Source organism: Sarcophilus harrisii, chromosome 5, assembly GCF_902635505.1.
Source record: "Sarcophilus harrisii chromosome 5, mSarHar1.11, whole genome shotgun sequence".
NCBI classification, from domain to species: Eukaryota; Metazoa; Chordata; class Mammalia; order Dasyuromorphia; family Dasyuridae; genus Sarcophilus; species Sarcophilus harrisii.
In genome coordinates this window covers 151,583,007-151,601,344 of record NC_045430.1, presented here as the reverse complement: position 1 = coordinate 151,601,344, position 18,338 = coordinate 151,583,007, and the positions used below count along the sequence as shown (strand labels likewise).

General features: G+C 34.2%; 2 protein-coding genes across 3 annotated transcripts in view; one reads left to right on the top strand and one right to left on the bottom strand.

Annotated features, from left to right (window-relative positions):
• Positions 1 to 2,073: 2,073 nt before the first annotated feature.
• DUS4L (dihydrouridine synthase 4 like) lies at positions 2,074 to 17,733 on the bottom strand. 2 transcript variants are annotated; one of them, XM_003771497.4, is made up of 7 exons: positions 17,616 to 17,733; positions 11,933 to 12,072; positions 10,750 to 10,871; positions 9,836 to 9,953; positions 8,713 to 8,835; positions 6,880 to 7,106; positions 2,074 to 2,999 (listed from the first exon to the last, which is right to left on the bottom strand). In XM_003771497.4, exons 2-7 carry the CDS (start codon positions 12,046 to 12,048, stop codon positions 2,752 to 2,754), a joined length of 954 nt encoding a protein of 317 aa, XP_003771545.1. In that variant the 5' UTR covers positions 12,049 to 12,072; positions 17,616 to 17,733; the 3' UTR covers positions 2,074 to 2,751. The 2 variants fall into 2 exon arrangements, with proteins under 2 accessions (XP_003771545.1, XP_031794618.1); XM_031938758.1 differs by lacking the exon at positions 17,616 to 17,733 and having other exon boundaries at positions 11,933 to 12,656.
• The window catches only part of COG5 (component of oligomeric golgi complex 5), a 328,255-nt gene continuing 327,644 nt past the window's right edge, over positions 17,728 to 18,338 (top strand). Inside the window, exon 1 of the mRNA XM_031938757.1 lies at positions 17,728 to 17,864. Coding sequence (XP_031794617.1) covers positions 17,777 to 17,864 — 88 coding nt within the window. The 5' untranslated portion in view covers positions 17,728 to 17,776. The remainder of the gene's footprint in view (positions 17,865 to 18,338) is intronic.

Sequence of the window (18,338 nt, the reverse complement as noted above, 5' to 3'; positions counted from 1 at the left end):
AGTGAACATAGTATGTGTCAATTTATACTTAGCCTCCCTAAGTTCTTTTTCTTTATGTAGATGGCATTTTCTGTCCAGTGTCTATTGAGATTGTCTTGCATCACTGAACCACTGAAAAGAATGGAGTATTTCATAGTTGATCTTCACACATTCTTGCTATTATTGTGTACAACTTATTCCTGGTTCTGCTTGTTTCACTCAGTATCAGTTTGTATAAATCTTTCTAGGCCTTTCTAAAATCAGTTTGTTCATTATTTTTTATTGAACAATAATATTTCATTATTTTCATATACCATATTCAGCTGTTCCTCAATTGATAGTCATCTACTCATTTTTCAATTCTTTACTACTACAAAAAGAGCTGCTGCAAACATTTCTGTACATGTGGGTCCTTTCCCCTCCTTTATGATTTCCTTGGGATACAGACCCAGTAGTAGTACTGCTGGTTCAAAAGGTATGTAGTTTTGTATCCCTTTGAGCATAGTTCCAGATTGCTCTCCAGAATGGTTGGATCATTTCACAACTCCACCAACAATGCTTTAGTATCCTGTTTTCCCACATCCCCTCCAGCACTTTTAGCTTTTCCTGTCACCTTAGCCAACTTGGTATGAAGTTGTACCTCAGCACTATTTTAATTTGTATTTGTCTAATCAATAGAGCATTTTTTCATATAACTAAGCTTTAATTTCTCCATCTGAAAATTGTCCCTGACATTCTTAAATGACACTGGCCACCTTTCTATTCCATAAACAGGACACTATCCTTCAGATTTTCTTAGTTTACTTTGTCTAGTTCTTTTTTCGCCCCAACAGTCTTCCTAATATCATACCTAATTGTGTACATATGGTTTTCATCATATTTCTTATTTCAAGTACTAGGAATTGCTTGGGACATATACAAGTTAAAACCCAGGTCCTAACAGGATGAATACAGAGAGGCTTGGAGAGACTTACATGAACTGATGCTGAGTGAAATGAGCAGAACCAGGAGATCATTATATACTTCAACAACATTGTCTAAGTTTGTATTCTGATGGAAGTGGATATCTTCAACAAAGAGAAGATCTAATTCAGTTCTACTTGATCAATGATGGACAGAATTGGCTACATCCAGAGAAGGAACACTGGGAAATGAGTGTAAACTGTTTGCATTTTTGTTTTTCTTCCTGGGTTATTTTTACCTTCTGAATCCAATTCTCCCTGTGCAACAACAGAACTGTTTGATTCTGCACCCATATATTGTATCTAGGATATACTATAACATATTTAACATGTATAAGATTGCCTGCCATCCAGGGGAGGGGCTGGAGGGAGGAAAGGGAAAAATCAGAACAGAAGTGAGTGCACTGGATAATGTAAAAAATTACCCAGGCATATGTACTGTAAATAAAAAGTTATAATTATATTAAAAAAAAACACCCAGGTCCTTTCTGTCTCTGAATCCAATATTTTATTTATTATGCCACCTTGCTTCTATGACCTTGTATGTATTAAGTATTTTTTAATTGCTGAATTGAATACCCAGTATTTAGCAGTGGATAACTTCATGTCTCATCAATTAACAAGCACTTATTTAGCAGGTATCAAGAAAGCTTCAAAGATCTCACATTTTAATGGAAAGTTTTAATAGTTCTAACAATACAATTTTAGTTGGAATATGTATAGAAAAATAAATTGTATTATAATATTCCAGAGCATAAGAACCATCTTGCAAAAAAAAAAAAAGTGTTTGCTTAAGAACAAGTTTTGAGTTAAAATAGTTTTTAAATAACAATCACATCATGTTTTGAATTTATTTGCTAATATAGTGAAGTATAAATATTTGCTGTCGACATCCAAAATAATTATAGGAATGAACTAATTTCAATATAAAATACTTAATTGTAGTAGTGGCACATTCTTCACTACTGGTAATCAAGCAGTTTTTTCTTTCCACAAACCCCATTTCCATATGACAAAAATCTCATAGCAAAAAACTCAATGTTATCAATCAATGAAAAGCACAAAAATACATATCAAAACCAGTATAATGTATTTTTAAAAAAAGACAAATTGATTTTTTTGTTTTCAACCAAGTATGATGGGCTTAATCTTTTACCATCCATCACTAAAAACATTCATCCTTAAGATGACAATATAGACATTTCAGCTAGGAAAGTATTTCAAAGATGGTAAAGGGAATGCCATTTAAGTTTTTCAGGAATATGTGTTTATCAAGTTCTTTCAATTTCCCAAATGACTGAAAGTTCTAGAAATTGTTAATGCCATTTTTAGAATTTCAAGAAGTCTTGGATATATGTGTTAGAAACCTGTAAATCTGATTAAAATGACTAATTTTAATGGAACTTATTTTAAATTTGCTTCCATAAATGTAGAATTCAATAACACTATGAATTTGGTTTTTCAAATGGAACTTGTGTCACTCTGTAGGAGCAATTTTATACAAAATTTTAGTTTTCCACTTCTAAGGATTTTTGTGCTGTTTCTATAATTTCTTTGCAGTTATTTTCGTTAATAAATTTGCAACAATTTTTATATCCACTTATAGGAGTTATATTAAAATCATGAATGTTTTACTTTAAAATGTTTTTCTCAAAAAATATGAATTATGATTTCAGAAAAAATCATAAAATGACATTACTAGTGAACATTTTTTGTGAACTATTTAAGATTTAAAGAAATCAAGCATTAAAAACTCCCACAATTTATTTTTGTCAAATATAAACAATACATTATATATCTGACACAGTTTTTACATGCTATAATGGTCTGTAAGATAATCTAAAACTGCAGTTGTACTTGACAGAGCATTAAACACCTTTTTTTCTTGCTTTGATGTTATCCTTTCCATCATGTACATTAAATGATGATGAAAGCACATAAAAGGTGTGCCGTGCTCAAGAGCAATGTCAACCCAATCCCAGATGCATTTCAAAGGAGTTTCTTTATATCCAGCAAACATAGCAGGATTTGCTAAAAGTCCTCTTGCAACCATTATACCTGTTTAAAAAGTATGAGAAATATTGATAAATTACCATGAATAATATTAGGAACACCCTCATCATAATTGATTTCTTTGGCTTTTAAACTCTCCAGGTAGTTTATTTGTAACAACTCTTAGGTATTTTCACATTTGTTCCATGCTGTCCATGAGGGTTTCTTGGCAAAGATACTGGAGTGGTTTGCTATTCCTTTCTCTAGCGGATTAAGGCAAACAGAGGTAGTGATTTGCCCAGGGACACATAGCTAGTAGTGTCTGAGGCCAAATCTGAACTCCGGTCTTCTTGATTCCAGGCCCAATGCTCTGTCCATTGAACCACCTGGCAGATTCTATTTCATATTGTATTTGTTTATACATATTATCCTTCTCTACCAACTTGGAAGCCCTTTTAAGGGAGTAGTTATGGCTCATTTATCGTTATATCCTGCTTGATACTCAGGCCCCTGCCTGCAAGGAATAGTAATGATAATAAGTATTTGATTTAAAGAGAATGTAAAAATCAATAGTTAGAAGACCTCAGTAAAGCAGAATAAATGCATTTGAAGACTATCATGACAAATCTTCATAATACTATTATTGCATCATACTCAGTGTATTACTTCCAAAGAAGTTATTTGTCTTACTATCCTAAAACAGCTGTACTAAATGGAAGCTCATCCCACAAACTCTAAAAATCCTATTTTCTCATGGTAAGCAAACAACCCTGAGTTCTTGAAGCCTGGGCCAGCTTTATTACCTTATAAGCAGTAATGATGTTGCAATAATAGAGTAGTCTGCTATATGAGAACAAGCTAGTTATATTCACTGGATAACTTCACAGCAAGTCAAGAAATGGATAAAACAGTAAAATGCCTCCGAGCCCTGCATTGTTGTTCACTTATTTTGAGTCTTCATGACCCCATTTGGGGGCAAACATACTGGAGCTGTTTGCCATTTCCTTATTCAGGTCATTTTACAAGTGAGGAAATTGAGACAAACAGTTACGTGACTTGTCCAGGGTTACACAGTAAATGTCTGAGGCCAGATGTGAATTCAGTTCTCCCTGACTGCAGGCCCACTGTTCTATCTATTATGTAGTCCTGCATAGCTGCCTTCAACTGGAAGAGGGCTGAAGGGGCATATACTTTTGAAACCAGCCACAATCAACCACTTTTATTTTTAATGTATGATTTTTGTTCATTAACCAGAGTTGGCACTCTGTAAGACAAACTAAACTATGTCCATATTGTCACTTTAAAATAAATGAAACCCAAAAGATATAATGAAATTGTGGCCAAATGGAAGGCCATCTCGCAAATTTATCTCGGAGAGGTAAAGAAGCAGACTGAGTTGGTGTCATGTACCCCCAAATAACAATCATTTCTGGTACACTTGATCATCTCATCTTGTACTGCTCATGGTAAGCACACACCCTATGGAGAGAACTATAGTTTATACCCTATGAGGGTAAAGAAGAAAATTCTATGAAGACCTGAATTAGGTTCTTCAAATCAGCATATGTCTTGACTCTTTGCCTTACTGAGAAAGGGAATAATGGTTAAAAAAAGCAAAAAGCAAACCCCAAACTCATGGAAGCTCCATGAGTGTACATATCTTCACTGAATAGTAGTATCTTCACTCAGTGGCAGACTTTTAATGACACCACAAAAAATGAAATTGAGTATAAGGAGATAGGAAACAACTGGAAACACTGGTATTCTTATCAGTCAGCCTCATGAAGCTAGATCACCAGCTGGTTAGAACAAAGGTCAACTTAAATTTTTAAAAAAACAGATGGAAATAGTAACATGAGGAAGAATTGTTTTTGATGACTGAAGCTCTAATTCTTTCTGATGACTTTGAAAACTGGACAATTTTTTTAAGTGTCAGCAACTCTTAATTAGCAGATGAAACACCTTTAGCACAATAAGACTTAAAATTCCCAATGCCACCTGAATCAATAAACACAACATTGCAAAGCAGAAAAATGTGGCAATCACAAGCTGCAATGGTTGAGTGTAAAGTAATTTGCAAAATAGTTCAGGAGCTTGGCAAATGAGAGTAACTGCACAAAACTGAAAATCAATGTTTTGCTGGACTATACATAGTTGTTATAAGGGAGGACTTCTTATTAGAGGTGAGAATGGATTAGTGGGTAATGAAGAAGGACCAAAAATATCTTTAAATATTTTTTAAAAGCCCAGAAGAAAATAAGTGTAAAAGGGGACTCACACTGAATTTTGTTAATTAATAATTTTGAAAAAGTGTAATATAATAGAACCTTTAGTTTCTTATTTAATCTTTTAAAAATGTTTTCTATACTGAAACTATTTGTTAAATAAGTTCATAATTTTTTTTTTTCCACACAAAGCAATTCAGAAATGAACTTATGGAAAGCCTAAAATGAAATCAGAGAAACCCAATTATTATTTAATGTTAATCTGTAAATGGAAGTAGGACAATAATTAGAAAAAAAAAGTGGGAACATCTGCTAACCTTTTGGTTATTTTCAATGACAATAATAATGGATTGAACACATTCTGACTCTCTTACTGCCTTCCCTGAGATGTTAAGTGAGGAACTGGCAGTTGCAATTAAAATCAAATTGGAAAGAGTGCCTTCTACAAAATAGGTACTTAAAAATGACACTTTGAACCAAGTTCAGGAAGTTGCAGTGGTAGCATGGATCTACCACTGAATATGCAAAATGAGAACCCTTGGGTTAGATTCTTGCTTTGTCACTGAATAACTTGGGCAAATCACTTCTTGGGACTTCAAATTTACTCATCTGGAAAATGAAGTGTTTTGATTAGGTTCTCTCTCAAGTCTCTTCTAGCTCAAATACATAATCTGTTTCAAACTGGTTTTTATCACCAACAGCCATCTCTAATGCCATTATCTCCCCATTATGGTATATGCTTAGAAACAACTGTAGTGTCAGTGGCTAGGTCAATGAAAGACATTAGCTGGACAGTGTTACTACTGGGATTATATCCCAAAGAGATTATAAAGAAGGGAAAGGGACCTGTATGTGCACGAATGTTTGTGGCAGCCCTTTTTGTAGTGGCTAGAAACTGGAAACTGAATGGATGTCCATCAGTTGGAGAATGGCTGAATAAATTGTGGTATATGAAAATTATGGAATATTACTGTTCTGTAAGAAATGACCAACAGGATGATTTCAGAAAGGCCTGGAGAGACTTACACGAACTGATGCTGAGTGAAATGAGCAGGAACAGGAGATCATTATATACTTCAACAACAATACTAGATGATGACCAGTTCTGATGGATCAGGCCATCCTCAGCAACAAGATCAACCAAATCATTTCTAATGGAGCAGTAATGAACTGAACCAGCTATACCCAGAAAAAGAACTCTGGGGATGACTAAAACCATTACATTGAATTCCTAATCCCTATATTTATGCACACCTGCATTTTTGATTTCCTTCACAAGCTAATTGTACAATATTTCAGAGTCTGATTCTTTTGTACAGCAAAATAATGTTTTGTCATGTATACTTATTATGTATCTAAGTTATATTTTAATATATTTAACATCTACTGGTCATCCTGCCATTTAGGGAGGGTGGGGGTAAGAGGTGAAAAATTGGAACAAGAGGTTTGGCAATTGTTAATGCTGTAAAGTTACCCATGTATATATCCTGTAAATAAAAGGCTATTAAATTAAAAAAAAAAATAAAAATAAAAAATAAAAATCATCCTTAAGAAAAAAAAAAAAAAAAAAAAAAGAGGATGAGTCTGAAAGGTGCCTAGCTTAAATTAGGCTATTGGGAGAATATGTCTCACTGTTAAACAAAAACTACACCTATATTAATTTCTTAAGACAATTAAAAAGATTAAACTCTCCTCCCCTTTTTTAAGTACTGGTTTCTTACCATTTGTCCCAGTTATTTCCTGAACATTTTCTGCTTCCTTTAAACTTTTAATGTCTCCATTAGCAATTATAGGTACAGATACATTTTCTTTAATTATTTTAATTGCATCATAGTGTACTGGCTGGTGTCTTTCTTCAATATTTCTTCCATGAACTGTAATCCAGGAAACTCCCGTTGCTTCAGCTTTCCGACAAAGATCTACAGTTCTTGTAAGATCATCATGGATCCTAAAATTCCAAAACATTTTATAGCACATGAAGAGGTAAAGAAATGATAAACAAATGAAAACTGTTATTCATATAGAGTATAATTTTATTTTCTCAGTTTTCTTAGCAAAATTCTAGAAGCAGACAATGGGATTTTATTTAGGAATTCAGTCTACTTCTGGCATTGCTATTTGACTCTTGGCACTAAGAAGATCACAGCCAAGCTATCCCATAATATCCCACATTTTTGGTTTTGTTCCTTGGGAGAAATTCCCATTTTCTATGTGCTGGCATAATGATCTAAGCTCTGTATTATAAGGACAGAAAGAACCAGCTTTATACCTTCTAGCCTATTCTTTACAGTGAGGAAAGTGAATACTTTAGCTTATATCAATAGTCTGGTGATGTCAGCGCTCCAAAAGATGATGTACTTTTCCTTTAAAAACTTTTAAATCCTTTGACCACTTATCTATTGGGGAATGATTTGGGTCTGCATATTTGTATGAATGGTCTCTCTACCTTGGCTATCAGAAATAATGGGTACTCCTCACATCTCCACTCCACAACTGACCCCTTCCCTTCTTATCCTAGTTGTCTTGGAATTCTAAGGCTTTTGTACAGAAGTATCAGTTTGACTGAATTTGATAACATTGTTCCTGGTGAGGTAAAGCAATATGACAATAGCAGCAATAACAAGTATTTGTGAAGTTCTACTAGGTATTAGGCCATTAAGGTTTAGATAAGACATATTATATTCCCTCCCTTCAAAGAGCTTATTAATCAAGTGGAAAAATAAGACACCAAAGCAGATAGTATAATATACAGCAAAGAATTTCAAGGGCTACAAAACAAAGTGTGAGGAGCCTGGAATAAGGATTTACTTCTATAGATGGTAGCACTTGAACTGGACTTTTAAAAGGTAAAGGTGGTGAGAGTGGACACTTCAGGCACAGGTAACCATGGGAGCAAAGGCCAGAGCAAAAGGCTGTCCAATTTGGCTGAAGCGCAAAGTATGTCAAGAGTAGTAATATCAGACAAAGCTGGAAAAATGGGAGGATACCATCTGCATTTTAATTTATATCAAATAACCAATTGGACTTCATTTTTAACTTTTTTTTTTTTTTTTTTTGGAAATCCGGTCCTCCCGACTTTAGGGTTGGTGTTCTCTCCACTGTACCACTTAGATGCCACCCATTTTTACTTTTTAGCGGACTGTTTTGGTATTAAAACTTTTTTGGTAAATATCTCTATCTAGAAAAAAGATAATGTGGTTTTAATTGCTTACTCTTGAGTAAAATTTTCCTAGTCAAATGGTTGCTGAAAACAGACTTGTTTTACCCTACTTCAAGTTTTCACATTTTAACAGAGATCCTCTGTATCTTTACACTGAAGAAAAAAAAAAAAAAGAAAGAAAGAAAAAAAAGCCATCAGTATATTCATAATTCTATTACCCACATTCCAAATTAAAAATAAAAAAATGCACCATCCTCATCCATCTAATAAAAAGCTTATTTTTATATATAAAACAATATTGACCATTCAAACTAAATATTTTTGACAAAAAGTACTATTTATTTATAATAAACTGAACCTTGTCAATAGATAAAAACATATGATTTTTTTTTACCTTATTTTAATGGACACTGAAAACTTTGGATTTTCCACTTGACTTTTTACTTGTTTAACCATATCTCGAACAAGTTCAGGTTTATTTATTAAACATGCTCCATATCCTTCTGTTATGGCCCATCTTAAATAAGAACAAAATGAAAAGGGTATATCACAGGAGGAGTTTTTAGTCTGGAAATATAACAGAGAGAGAGAGAGAGAGAGAGAGAAAGAAAGAGAGAGAGAGAGAGAGATTCAGAGAGAGAGAGTGTGCATGTGTGTAATCGTGGTAGTAGAAGATAAACACTAGCAGATATAAAATACATTATTTTACACACATAAAAATATTTCTTTCACTTACATAGTTGGAATAGAACAGATAATAAAGTTTTAGAGTTATACTGCACTCTAGCAACATTAATAAGCCTTATTTAACTCATTTATATGATTATATCAATGTAGCTATTGATTGCATTGCATTCAAAAACTTTTATTTATTTTTTAGTATAACATTGAAATTATTGAAATATAACATTTAGTTGTTTTCTAAGTACTTCTTACCGAGAGTCATAATTACCATGCAACTAATAAATATTGTATTTTGGAAAAAAAAAGTTGCCTTAAAAAAAACAAGGGAGTGAATTACAAGAAAAGGTATGGAGACCTTCCATATCATAGAATTATATATCTTAGAACTTAAAAATATATTTGAAGCAGCATAAAAATATGTCATTTTCTTTTTCTATACATTGGAATCTCACTAAAAAAATAATGTACTTGGATTCATACTATGGTGCCTTACAATGAGGTCTATTGATGTATGCAGTCCTTATGCAGGACTCGATGAGAGGAATATACATAAAACCAAATTCAATTAGCAAGACGAAACTACAGAAATACCCTAGTATTTATTATATATCAGTCCCATTAACTCTCTGGAACAAGAGGGTCTCAACATCCCATCAAAATTTTTTTCTGTATCAAATTATCTGATTTCCAATTTAGAATATTCATGCTTTATATTCTATTTCATATGAATTAATTTCCTTTTTAACTTTGGAAAACTAGAAAGATATTTTACCATGTTCATATAGATTTTCCTAATCTTTTCAGTAATTTCTTCCAACTTCTTTGAGTTTTACCTCTGAGGACAACCACAGTTAATGTCTATTCCATTCGCATAAGGATAGACTATTCGGGCAGCATCAGATAAAAGTTGTGCATCATTAGCAGCAAATTGAACAATCAGCGGACAATCACCTGATAAAACAAACACCTCATCATTACAATTCAGAAGAAATATGGTGGAGTATTAAAAATAACAATCAGAAATTGCCTATGTATTGTCAGACAATGTTAACTACATTCAATCTATTAAAACACCTATCCAGATAGGATTACATTTTAAAATAGAATCAGATGTAAGCCTTCTGAAAATGTATGAGGAGATGAGCATTTATCTCTTTTCTTATGAAAGTGTTTCTCTCTAATGCTATCTTTTAGAAGAAATAGGATAGGAGAAAATAACCACTCATCTTGTATTTTTTTTCCTTTACACTACTACTGAGAAGATACTAAACAAGTTTGTTGACTGCATATTAATTTTTTGAAAAAAAAATTAAGAGGAAAATGAACTAATTTTGTGACAAACTTTTATTGCCATCTGCCTAAACTAATCCAATAGTCCAGTAAGTCTATAAGCATTTCCTGCTCTCCAAAAACTCAGTTTTATGGGGGAGACAAAAATACAAACAAGCAATATATAGAATAAACTGGAGGTAATCAGAAGGTAGGCAAATAAGACTGGAAAAAGCGTCTTATATAGAATGTGGGATTTTAGCTGACTTGAAGAAAGTCAGGAGATGGAAAGAAGGGATTTGAAGCACAGGGGACAAATGACAAAAATGCTGGGAGAGGGGAGATGTGTTTTGTTTAAAGAATAGCAAGAAGGTCAATAACACTCGGTTGTGGAGAGTATAGAGAGGAGTAAGGATAAAAAGGATGTTTTTTAAAAAAGAAATTTAACAAAACTTTATACAAAATAGACTGTGCATACCTTTGTTTGTGGTGAATTCACTATCTCTGGCTTTTATAGATCGGACAAAATCAGCAGCAACTATCATTGGAGTATAACACAGATCACAGTTGTATTTTCTCACTAGTGTCCTGAAAGCCAATCTGTGAGCAAATGAACATTTTAATCCAGCATCTCCAAAGTTCTATGAATCAATTTACTTCTAAATGCAATAAAATATTCCTAAGCATAAATTAAGGTAAGAAATATTTATTAAGTTCAACAAAATGATATGAAGAAGTTATATTTAATAGTTTAAATTGTCAGTTTAAAAATATCAATGTTAATTTCAAAAGTAATATGAAAGAATAGGTTTTGTTATGTACTGAATAAAGTGAAATTTAGTAAGTTTTTTTAAACTACCTGTCAATCATTGGCGAATGACAACTGGATTTTCTAGTTTAAATGATAACGGCACTACAAAGGCTATTCATACAAGTAATTAAAGAGGTCTCATGTGTTTTTACACATGGATTGGGTTGTGGGTTAGATGATGATGTGAACCAGTAGCAAACAAATTCTTAACATGATTATATTCAGAAGTGTTAGTAGAAAATTTATTAGGTGCACAATTAACTATGTTAAGGGACAAAGGTGATTAAATAGATGAGATTTCCATGCCTTTTGAAATGATTATCTTTTCCATGAAGCCTTACCAGGTAATTGTAACTAAGTGATCTTGTTCTTTTTTGAACCTCTAGAGCACAAGTTAAAATAAATTTTTTCATCATCAAAATTCACAAATAAACTTTAGAAGTCCCTAGGTCAAATTAATGACTGAAGATAATGATGATTTTAACAATTGGGAAATAGTAACAAAAATGGAAATCTTATAGTTTCTGTTTCTCTTACGTAGAAGCTAATCTAAATGGTATATGGGCAGAAGTAGAAAGCACAAGTTTAGTTTGTGGGAAGAGTTATCCTAATCTGTACTTCCCCAAAGAGACTTTTATTGTATTTGTAATGAACTTTATATTTCTGCTATACTTAAATCATCCTGCTTTATAACTGTTGATTATTATATGGTTGCATTCTTTTGGTTGAATGTTTCAGAAAAGGTCACTTGTAATGCCAGTTATCTGAAGGTGAGGATGACAAATGTTAAATATAATTCCAAAAGGAAAAGGCACAGAAAATGTAAAACATAATAATTCACCATACTTACTTTGAATATCGAACCATAGGAGCACATATTTTTACCAGGTGCCCAGAATGAAACATTTCCAGTGGATCTCTTATTCTTTCTTGGCATTGTACAGTTTTTGTGTAATCACTACTCATGAATACCAGTTTTAAAAAAAAATTCTGAAAAAGATAATCGGTTTTCATATAGAAACATGCTTTTTATTAGATATACTTCTAGTACATGTTTATTAAAGGCCTATTATAGGAAAGCCATTTTCTTAGGCAATGAGGAATATATTGACAAAACAATTTGGGCTTTCAATGGGCTTATTTCCTACCAAAAGAAAGTAATATGCAAATTCTAATATTACAAGGAATCTGTAATTTTACTGATGTAGGACAAATAATAGAGATCAAAACCCATATATATCATTTTATCTTGTGCAGTTCTCTTCTTAGTCTTTTTCCAGTTTTGGCTTGGGGCTTTCACTGGACATGATGTGAGCTTTCCCCCAGGTTTATCTGAAATCATGTGAATAGCATCATAGCATATGGGATATTCCATGAGTTATCCCTCATGTAAGGAACATATATCTGCACACACACACACACACACACACACACACACACACACACACATATATAAAGTTTGCATGCCATTAATTGAGTCAGATTTGTTGACAAAGTTTTTTCCTGATCTTCCAAGATCAGTTTTGGGGCACCTAGATGGATAGAGCAACAGCCCTGAAATCAGGAGGACCTGAGTTTAAATCTGAACTCAGACACTTAACACTTCCTAGTTGTGTGACCCTGGGCAAGTCACTTAACCCCAATTGCCTCAGCAACAACAACAAAAAAAAAAAAAAAAAAAAAGAGAGAAAGAAAAGAAAAAAAAATCAATAGTTCTTAGCATTTTGTAAAATGATGCTATATTTACTAGATACAGGTAACACTTCCTTGTTTTGAACATTTATCTTTAATTGTGAGATTATTATAGCTACATTTCTTCTACAAGTTATTGGAGTTGAGGTCATAGTCCTCATCCAAACACCTGATCTATGAAGTCTTTATTCCATGAAAAGCAGATACTTTTTCAACAATGTTTCATTCAAAATGGCATTAAACCAAGGAATTTGGTTTGAGTCATTCAAGTATTTATTCAGTATATATTTTTAAGTACTTCCTATATACAATGACTCCTGTTAGACACTTTAGATGACAAAAATAATTGTCATTTAGAAAATACTTTAAATTCTTCAATGTGTTTTTCCACTCCTTCAAGACTACAATGAGGGAAGTGTTATTACTGTTACCTTTATTTTACAAATAAGGAAACTGAGGCACAAAAAATATTAAATAATTTGGCTAAGAAACATCAGTAGTAGCATTACATCTTAATCTTCCTAATTTAGACCTATCATAACACACAGTTTTTGTTCTTTAGGATAATAATTTACAATCTAGGTCTGGACATAAGGCTTATAACCAAATAAAGTACAAATGAGAACATGATAAATGCATATGTCAGGAATCCAGCTTGGTTTTATCTATTGATTTGACTAATTTACTATAAACAGAACTCCCATATAGTTTATTAGTATGGACTTCCTTGGATAAGATTACTAGTTTTAATGATTATTGCTCATACATAAAAAATTCACAGAGGCAAAATATAAACTAAATGCTCATTTGTTATGCTTTTTAGGAAAGTGAATGATAGAAGTAAAATTAACCTCTTATACCAGTAAGTTTACACTTCTATCTGGCAATAATTTTATGCCAAGAAGGTATGAATGACATTAAGGCACTTTCCCATATTGTCCACAAGAAAAATATAGAATACGGTATCTGCAGCATTTCCCCTGATCTGCCAGGTGAAATCTGTGTTTCTTTAATTAAAAATAACCTTGTAAAAAAAAAAAAAAAGTGAAAGGAGATGAGGCAATAAACTCGGGTTGGTTAGATCTGCTAATTTGATAACCACATCTGTTATCTATACATTAACTAATTGTCCCCTTAAAAAAAATTCTAGAATTTTGCCAAAAATCAGTCAAACTTACTGGTCTACAATGTGAAATCCGCCCTACTTCCTTTAGATGAAAATGGGGACATTTATTTATTCCTATTGCACCTTTTCCTATTTAAACTTCTAATTTAAAGAATAGTCTTTTATGGATTCCACATAAGAGTTCACTTGGGTTTAAATTTATCAAGGAGAGTATGGTACTCTTACTTTTACCTTGCTTATCTTGCATCTTGATAGGCTAGAAGATTGGGTTTCATCTATTAAGATGACATTTACATTGGGTTTGCCAAAATTAAGTTGTTGGTTCTGAGTTTTTTTTTTTTTTTTTTTGAGAGGCACGATTTATATAGAGCTTTTAAAATTATGAACTTAACTGATATCAACAAATATCATTTCATCAACTGAAAGAGAATGACATATGAAACCACGAATCTCAATTATGTGCAACTTAAAAAAAAATAAGTAAGGTTAACATGGTAATTTCAAAATTGTCCTTCACTTCTGAAAATTCTGGTCTCTTCTGGGAATTTTATAAATGTTTCATGAGTGATCTTTTCTTTTCATTCATTAAAAAACAAAACAAAACACCACCACTATAATCACTTTTCTCCTCAACAGCACATCAAAACAAAACTGCTTTTCCTTGTGACAAAATATAGGTATGCAAACCAATCACATATTCTACAGCTCTAGTCTATCATTTCTCTATTGTAATGATCTTCCAGAATTGGGTGAGTCATTGCATTGATCTGAGTTATGGCTTTCAAAGAGTAAAATCAATTTCATATATACAAAAGGAGGAAGGTCTGGCAATATAGCAGTTAATGTGATGAGAGCAAATGTTCTTAATCTGGGGTTCCAGATACTAAATTATTATAATGAAACAGTTATCAAAATATTTAAACATACATATGTATGCATACATATACACACAAACATATTCACAAACCCAAGGTTAAGAACCCTGCACATAAAAATAATTTTTAAGTATGGAGATTTTTATTCTTCACTCCTTTAAAGCTATATATGGTCTGCAAGGAAGGAACAACTTCACACATAAAACTTGTTACAGTTGTTAAGATCTCAAAGAAATAGATTCAGAATAGTTTTACAGTAAGCCATCAACATAATTATTCTTGACTCAGTAAAGAACTTAGTACCTCATTGAGATATAATTATTTTAAGATGCTAGCTAGCTCTTCCTATAGAAGTAGACCAGGGACTGAGAATAAGCTTTTGTTTGGTATAGCTTTTTTTGGCAAGCTGCATAGGAAGTATTTTATTATGATCTTTAAATTTAACAAAATTTTTATTCACCTTTTTAGGGATCTTTTTCTTTTGCTTGATGCCTCTTTGTTGATTCTTGGCCATATCCATTTTTCCTTATGGGAATCTTGGGGAGAAATCCCTTTACAAAAAATGCAGTTGCTATCCAATTCATACATATATCTTACTTTTGTATAGGTATACTTCAATTTATATGCAAAGTAATATACTAAGTGCCAATAATATATTATTGGAAGATAAAAGTGAAAAACAGTCCCTGACCTCAAGGAGTAGATCATAATTCAGATGACTTTAAGACAGTCAAAACTTTTTTGGGCCTCTACTTTCTCATATGTAAAATAAGAGAGAATCTATTATTAAACAACATATATACAAATATATATATATATATATATATATATATATATATATATATATATATATATATATAAATAAAAATATGTGCAAAATAAATGTAGCTAATTTTGAAGATGGAAGATTAGGAATAATCTCTCATAGGAAGTGCTGCTTGAATAGAGGCTCTGAAGGAAGCTAAGAGATTCTAAATAGAGATTTTTAGTCGATCTTTTTCAATAACTTCTCTAATTCCCTGGGTACTAGAAGGACTTTATAAAGTATTTTGCTTTATATTTCTTCCTAATGTATCACAGGTTCATAGTTTTAGAGCTGGAAGAATCCTATCTATTGGACTGTGTAGATTTCATAGAGATTCTATGGTTTTACATGGAAAAGTTCCAATCTACATTATCTCTCTCTTCCTGACAAACATCCCATATTTCTCCTGCAGTAAAACTATCTATAAACTAACCAATAGGTTTCTGTCCTCTATCTAGAAACTAAGCCTCAAAGTGAGATGATTTGCCCAAGATTATACTTCTACTTTACCACATTATCCCTCACATAATTATAATAATCTATTAGCATGATAAAAAAAATTAAATGACAAACTCTGCAAAGTTAATGACCATAACTCAGGTGATTACTGAGCCTGTGGGAATAGAAAGAAGCCTGAAACTAAAATCTAGGAATCTGGCAACACATGACCCCAGAGATGATGACAACTGATTAGCTATCCTTTTTTCTTTCTCTTAGTGACTAAAGTGAGTGAAATAAGACCTTTTCCGACGCTCCCAGTAGTCTGCCTTCTTTTTTTCTTAAAATTACCTTGTAGCTAGTTATATCTATGTGATCTGGTGTAGTTGAAAGGATGTGTTTAGAATTAGAGGAATTGGAATAAGCTCTACCGCTTGGAAGCCACTAATATCTCTGTGCCTAAATTTCCTCTGTAAAGTGAAGGTATTGGTCTGCATACCTTGGAAGATCCCTTTCAATTCTACATCGACACTGTTGTATCTCCCTAGTAAAGTAGGCAGTTTTTCTATGTGTCCTTATTGCCTTGTAGTAGTAGGCATTTAATCAATAATTAATGAACAGATCGACAACTGTTGTATCTCCCTAGTAAAGTAGGCAGTTTTTCTATGTGTCCTTATTGCCTTGTAGCAGTAGGCATTTAATCAATAATTAATGAACAGAAATATAGTGACTTAATTATTTTGCTCTGAGTTTATTTTCTTTAGAAATAAACTCAGAGCAAAATAATTAAGCACAAGCCAAGAGGAGTAAAAGTAAACAGTAAGGAGGCCTGGTCTAATTCAAGTAAAATAATCTGGGTTTGTATCCTGGCTGTGACCCTGAGCAAGTTTCTTTGTTTATAAAGTTAAGGGACTGGGCGGGCTCCATGACCTTTAAAGACTCGAATTTCTAATTCTAAAGCCATTTTCTTCTGATTCTGGGTCGGCCTTTCCTCATTTGCAAAGTGAAGGGCTTGGCCAAGAGGACCTAGGATTGGGCCTCAGTTTCCTCATTTGTAAGAGGAGGGGGGAAGGGTGTTAGGGCAGAGGCTCTCAAATTATTTGATTTTATTTATGTGAGTTATAGCGTCTTAGCATTATTGTGAAAATATTTTTATTACAATTTATAATTACATAACAAATATATATACTTACTATACATGATTAGTTATTATACATAGCATCATATAATATAGTAAAAAAAATAACAAACATGCATGTATTATGTAATAATGAAATATATGATAATGATTTGTAATTATTATGCAAATATTTTGACGTCACCGTCTCCACGGAAGGGTTTCAGGGAACCCCAGATTGAGAGTCTCTGGTTCAGATGACCCCTAAGGCCCTTCCAGCTCTCCATCCATGACCACGTTAGCGCTAGGCCTCAAGTTCCTCCTCTGCCCAGCCGCAGACGGCCTCACACGTCCCTTTGCGCCCTGAGGTACTTCTTGCCCCCAACCACCATAATCTCTTAGCTCATTCCACAAACCCTGAAAGTAAAGGGACCCACCCCGCCGGTCGCCCCTCCCCTTTGCACAAGCCACGCGACTCACCCGCAGGTCACCAGCTTTCGCTCTCCGCAGCCAGGTGAGTCTCGGGAGCCACGCACGCGCAAAACCTGGGCCAGCCGGAGCCCGAGCCCGCGGGCGCGGGGTTTGTGCGTCACGGGCCTCGGCCAAGGAGGCTTGACGTCATCAGTCCTGCCCCTGCCAACATGGAAGGCCCCGGTGTGGCTGGCTCCGGGGCTGAGCCTCTAGTTTCTGGAGCCGCCGCTGTCACGGTCCGCGAACTTCTGCAGGACGGTAAGGGAGCAGAACCGGGCTGCGGGGAGGGAGCCCCGCGGGGCCGCTCGGCTCGTCTCTAGGACTGTCACTCCGGCGCTTTACTGTTGTAGAAAGTTTTCCGGTCCCGGCGTGGCAGGTCCCTCTTCTGTCAGTCCGCCCCTGTCCCGGCCCGGGGGGCCGCCCCCTCTCCTGGCTCCCTTTCCTCTTGTGATCCCTTGTTCCCGCCCCTCTGCAGCCCGGACCGGGGCGCCTGTCCGGAGAGAAAGCGCTACTGCCACAGGAGCGGGGCGGGGGGGGGGGGGGGGGGGGGGGGGGGGGGGGGGGGAAGGACCAAGGACTCGGTCCGGGTGAAGAGAGGCGTCTTAGGAGACGAGGTCACCTGTACTTATGTACTTAGATGGGAAGAAGATATATGTAACTCCCAAAGAACTTTAACCTTATTAATAGGACAGTTAGAAGCAGCTAGGTGGTTTAATGGATGGAGTTCTGGGT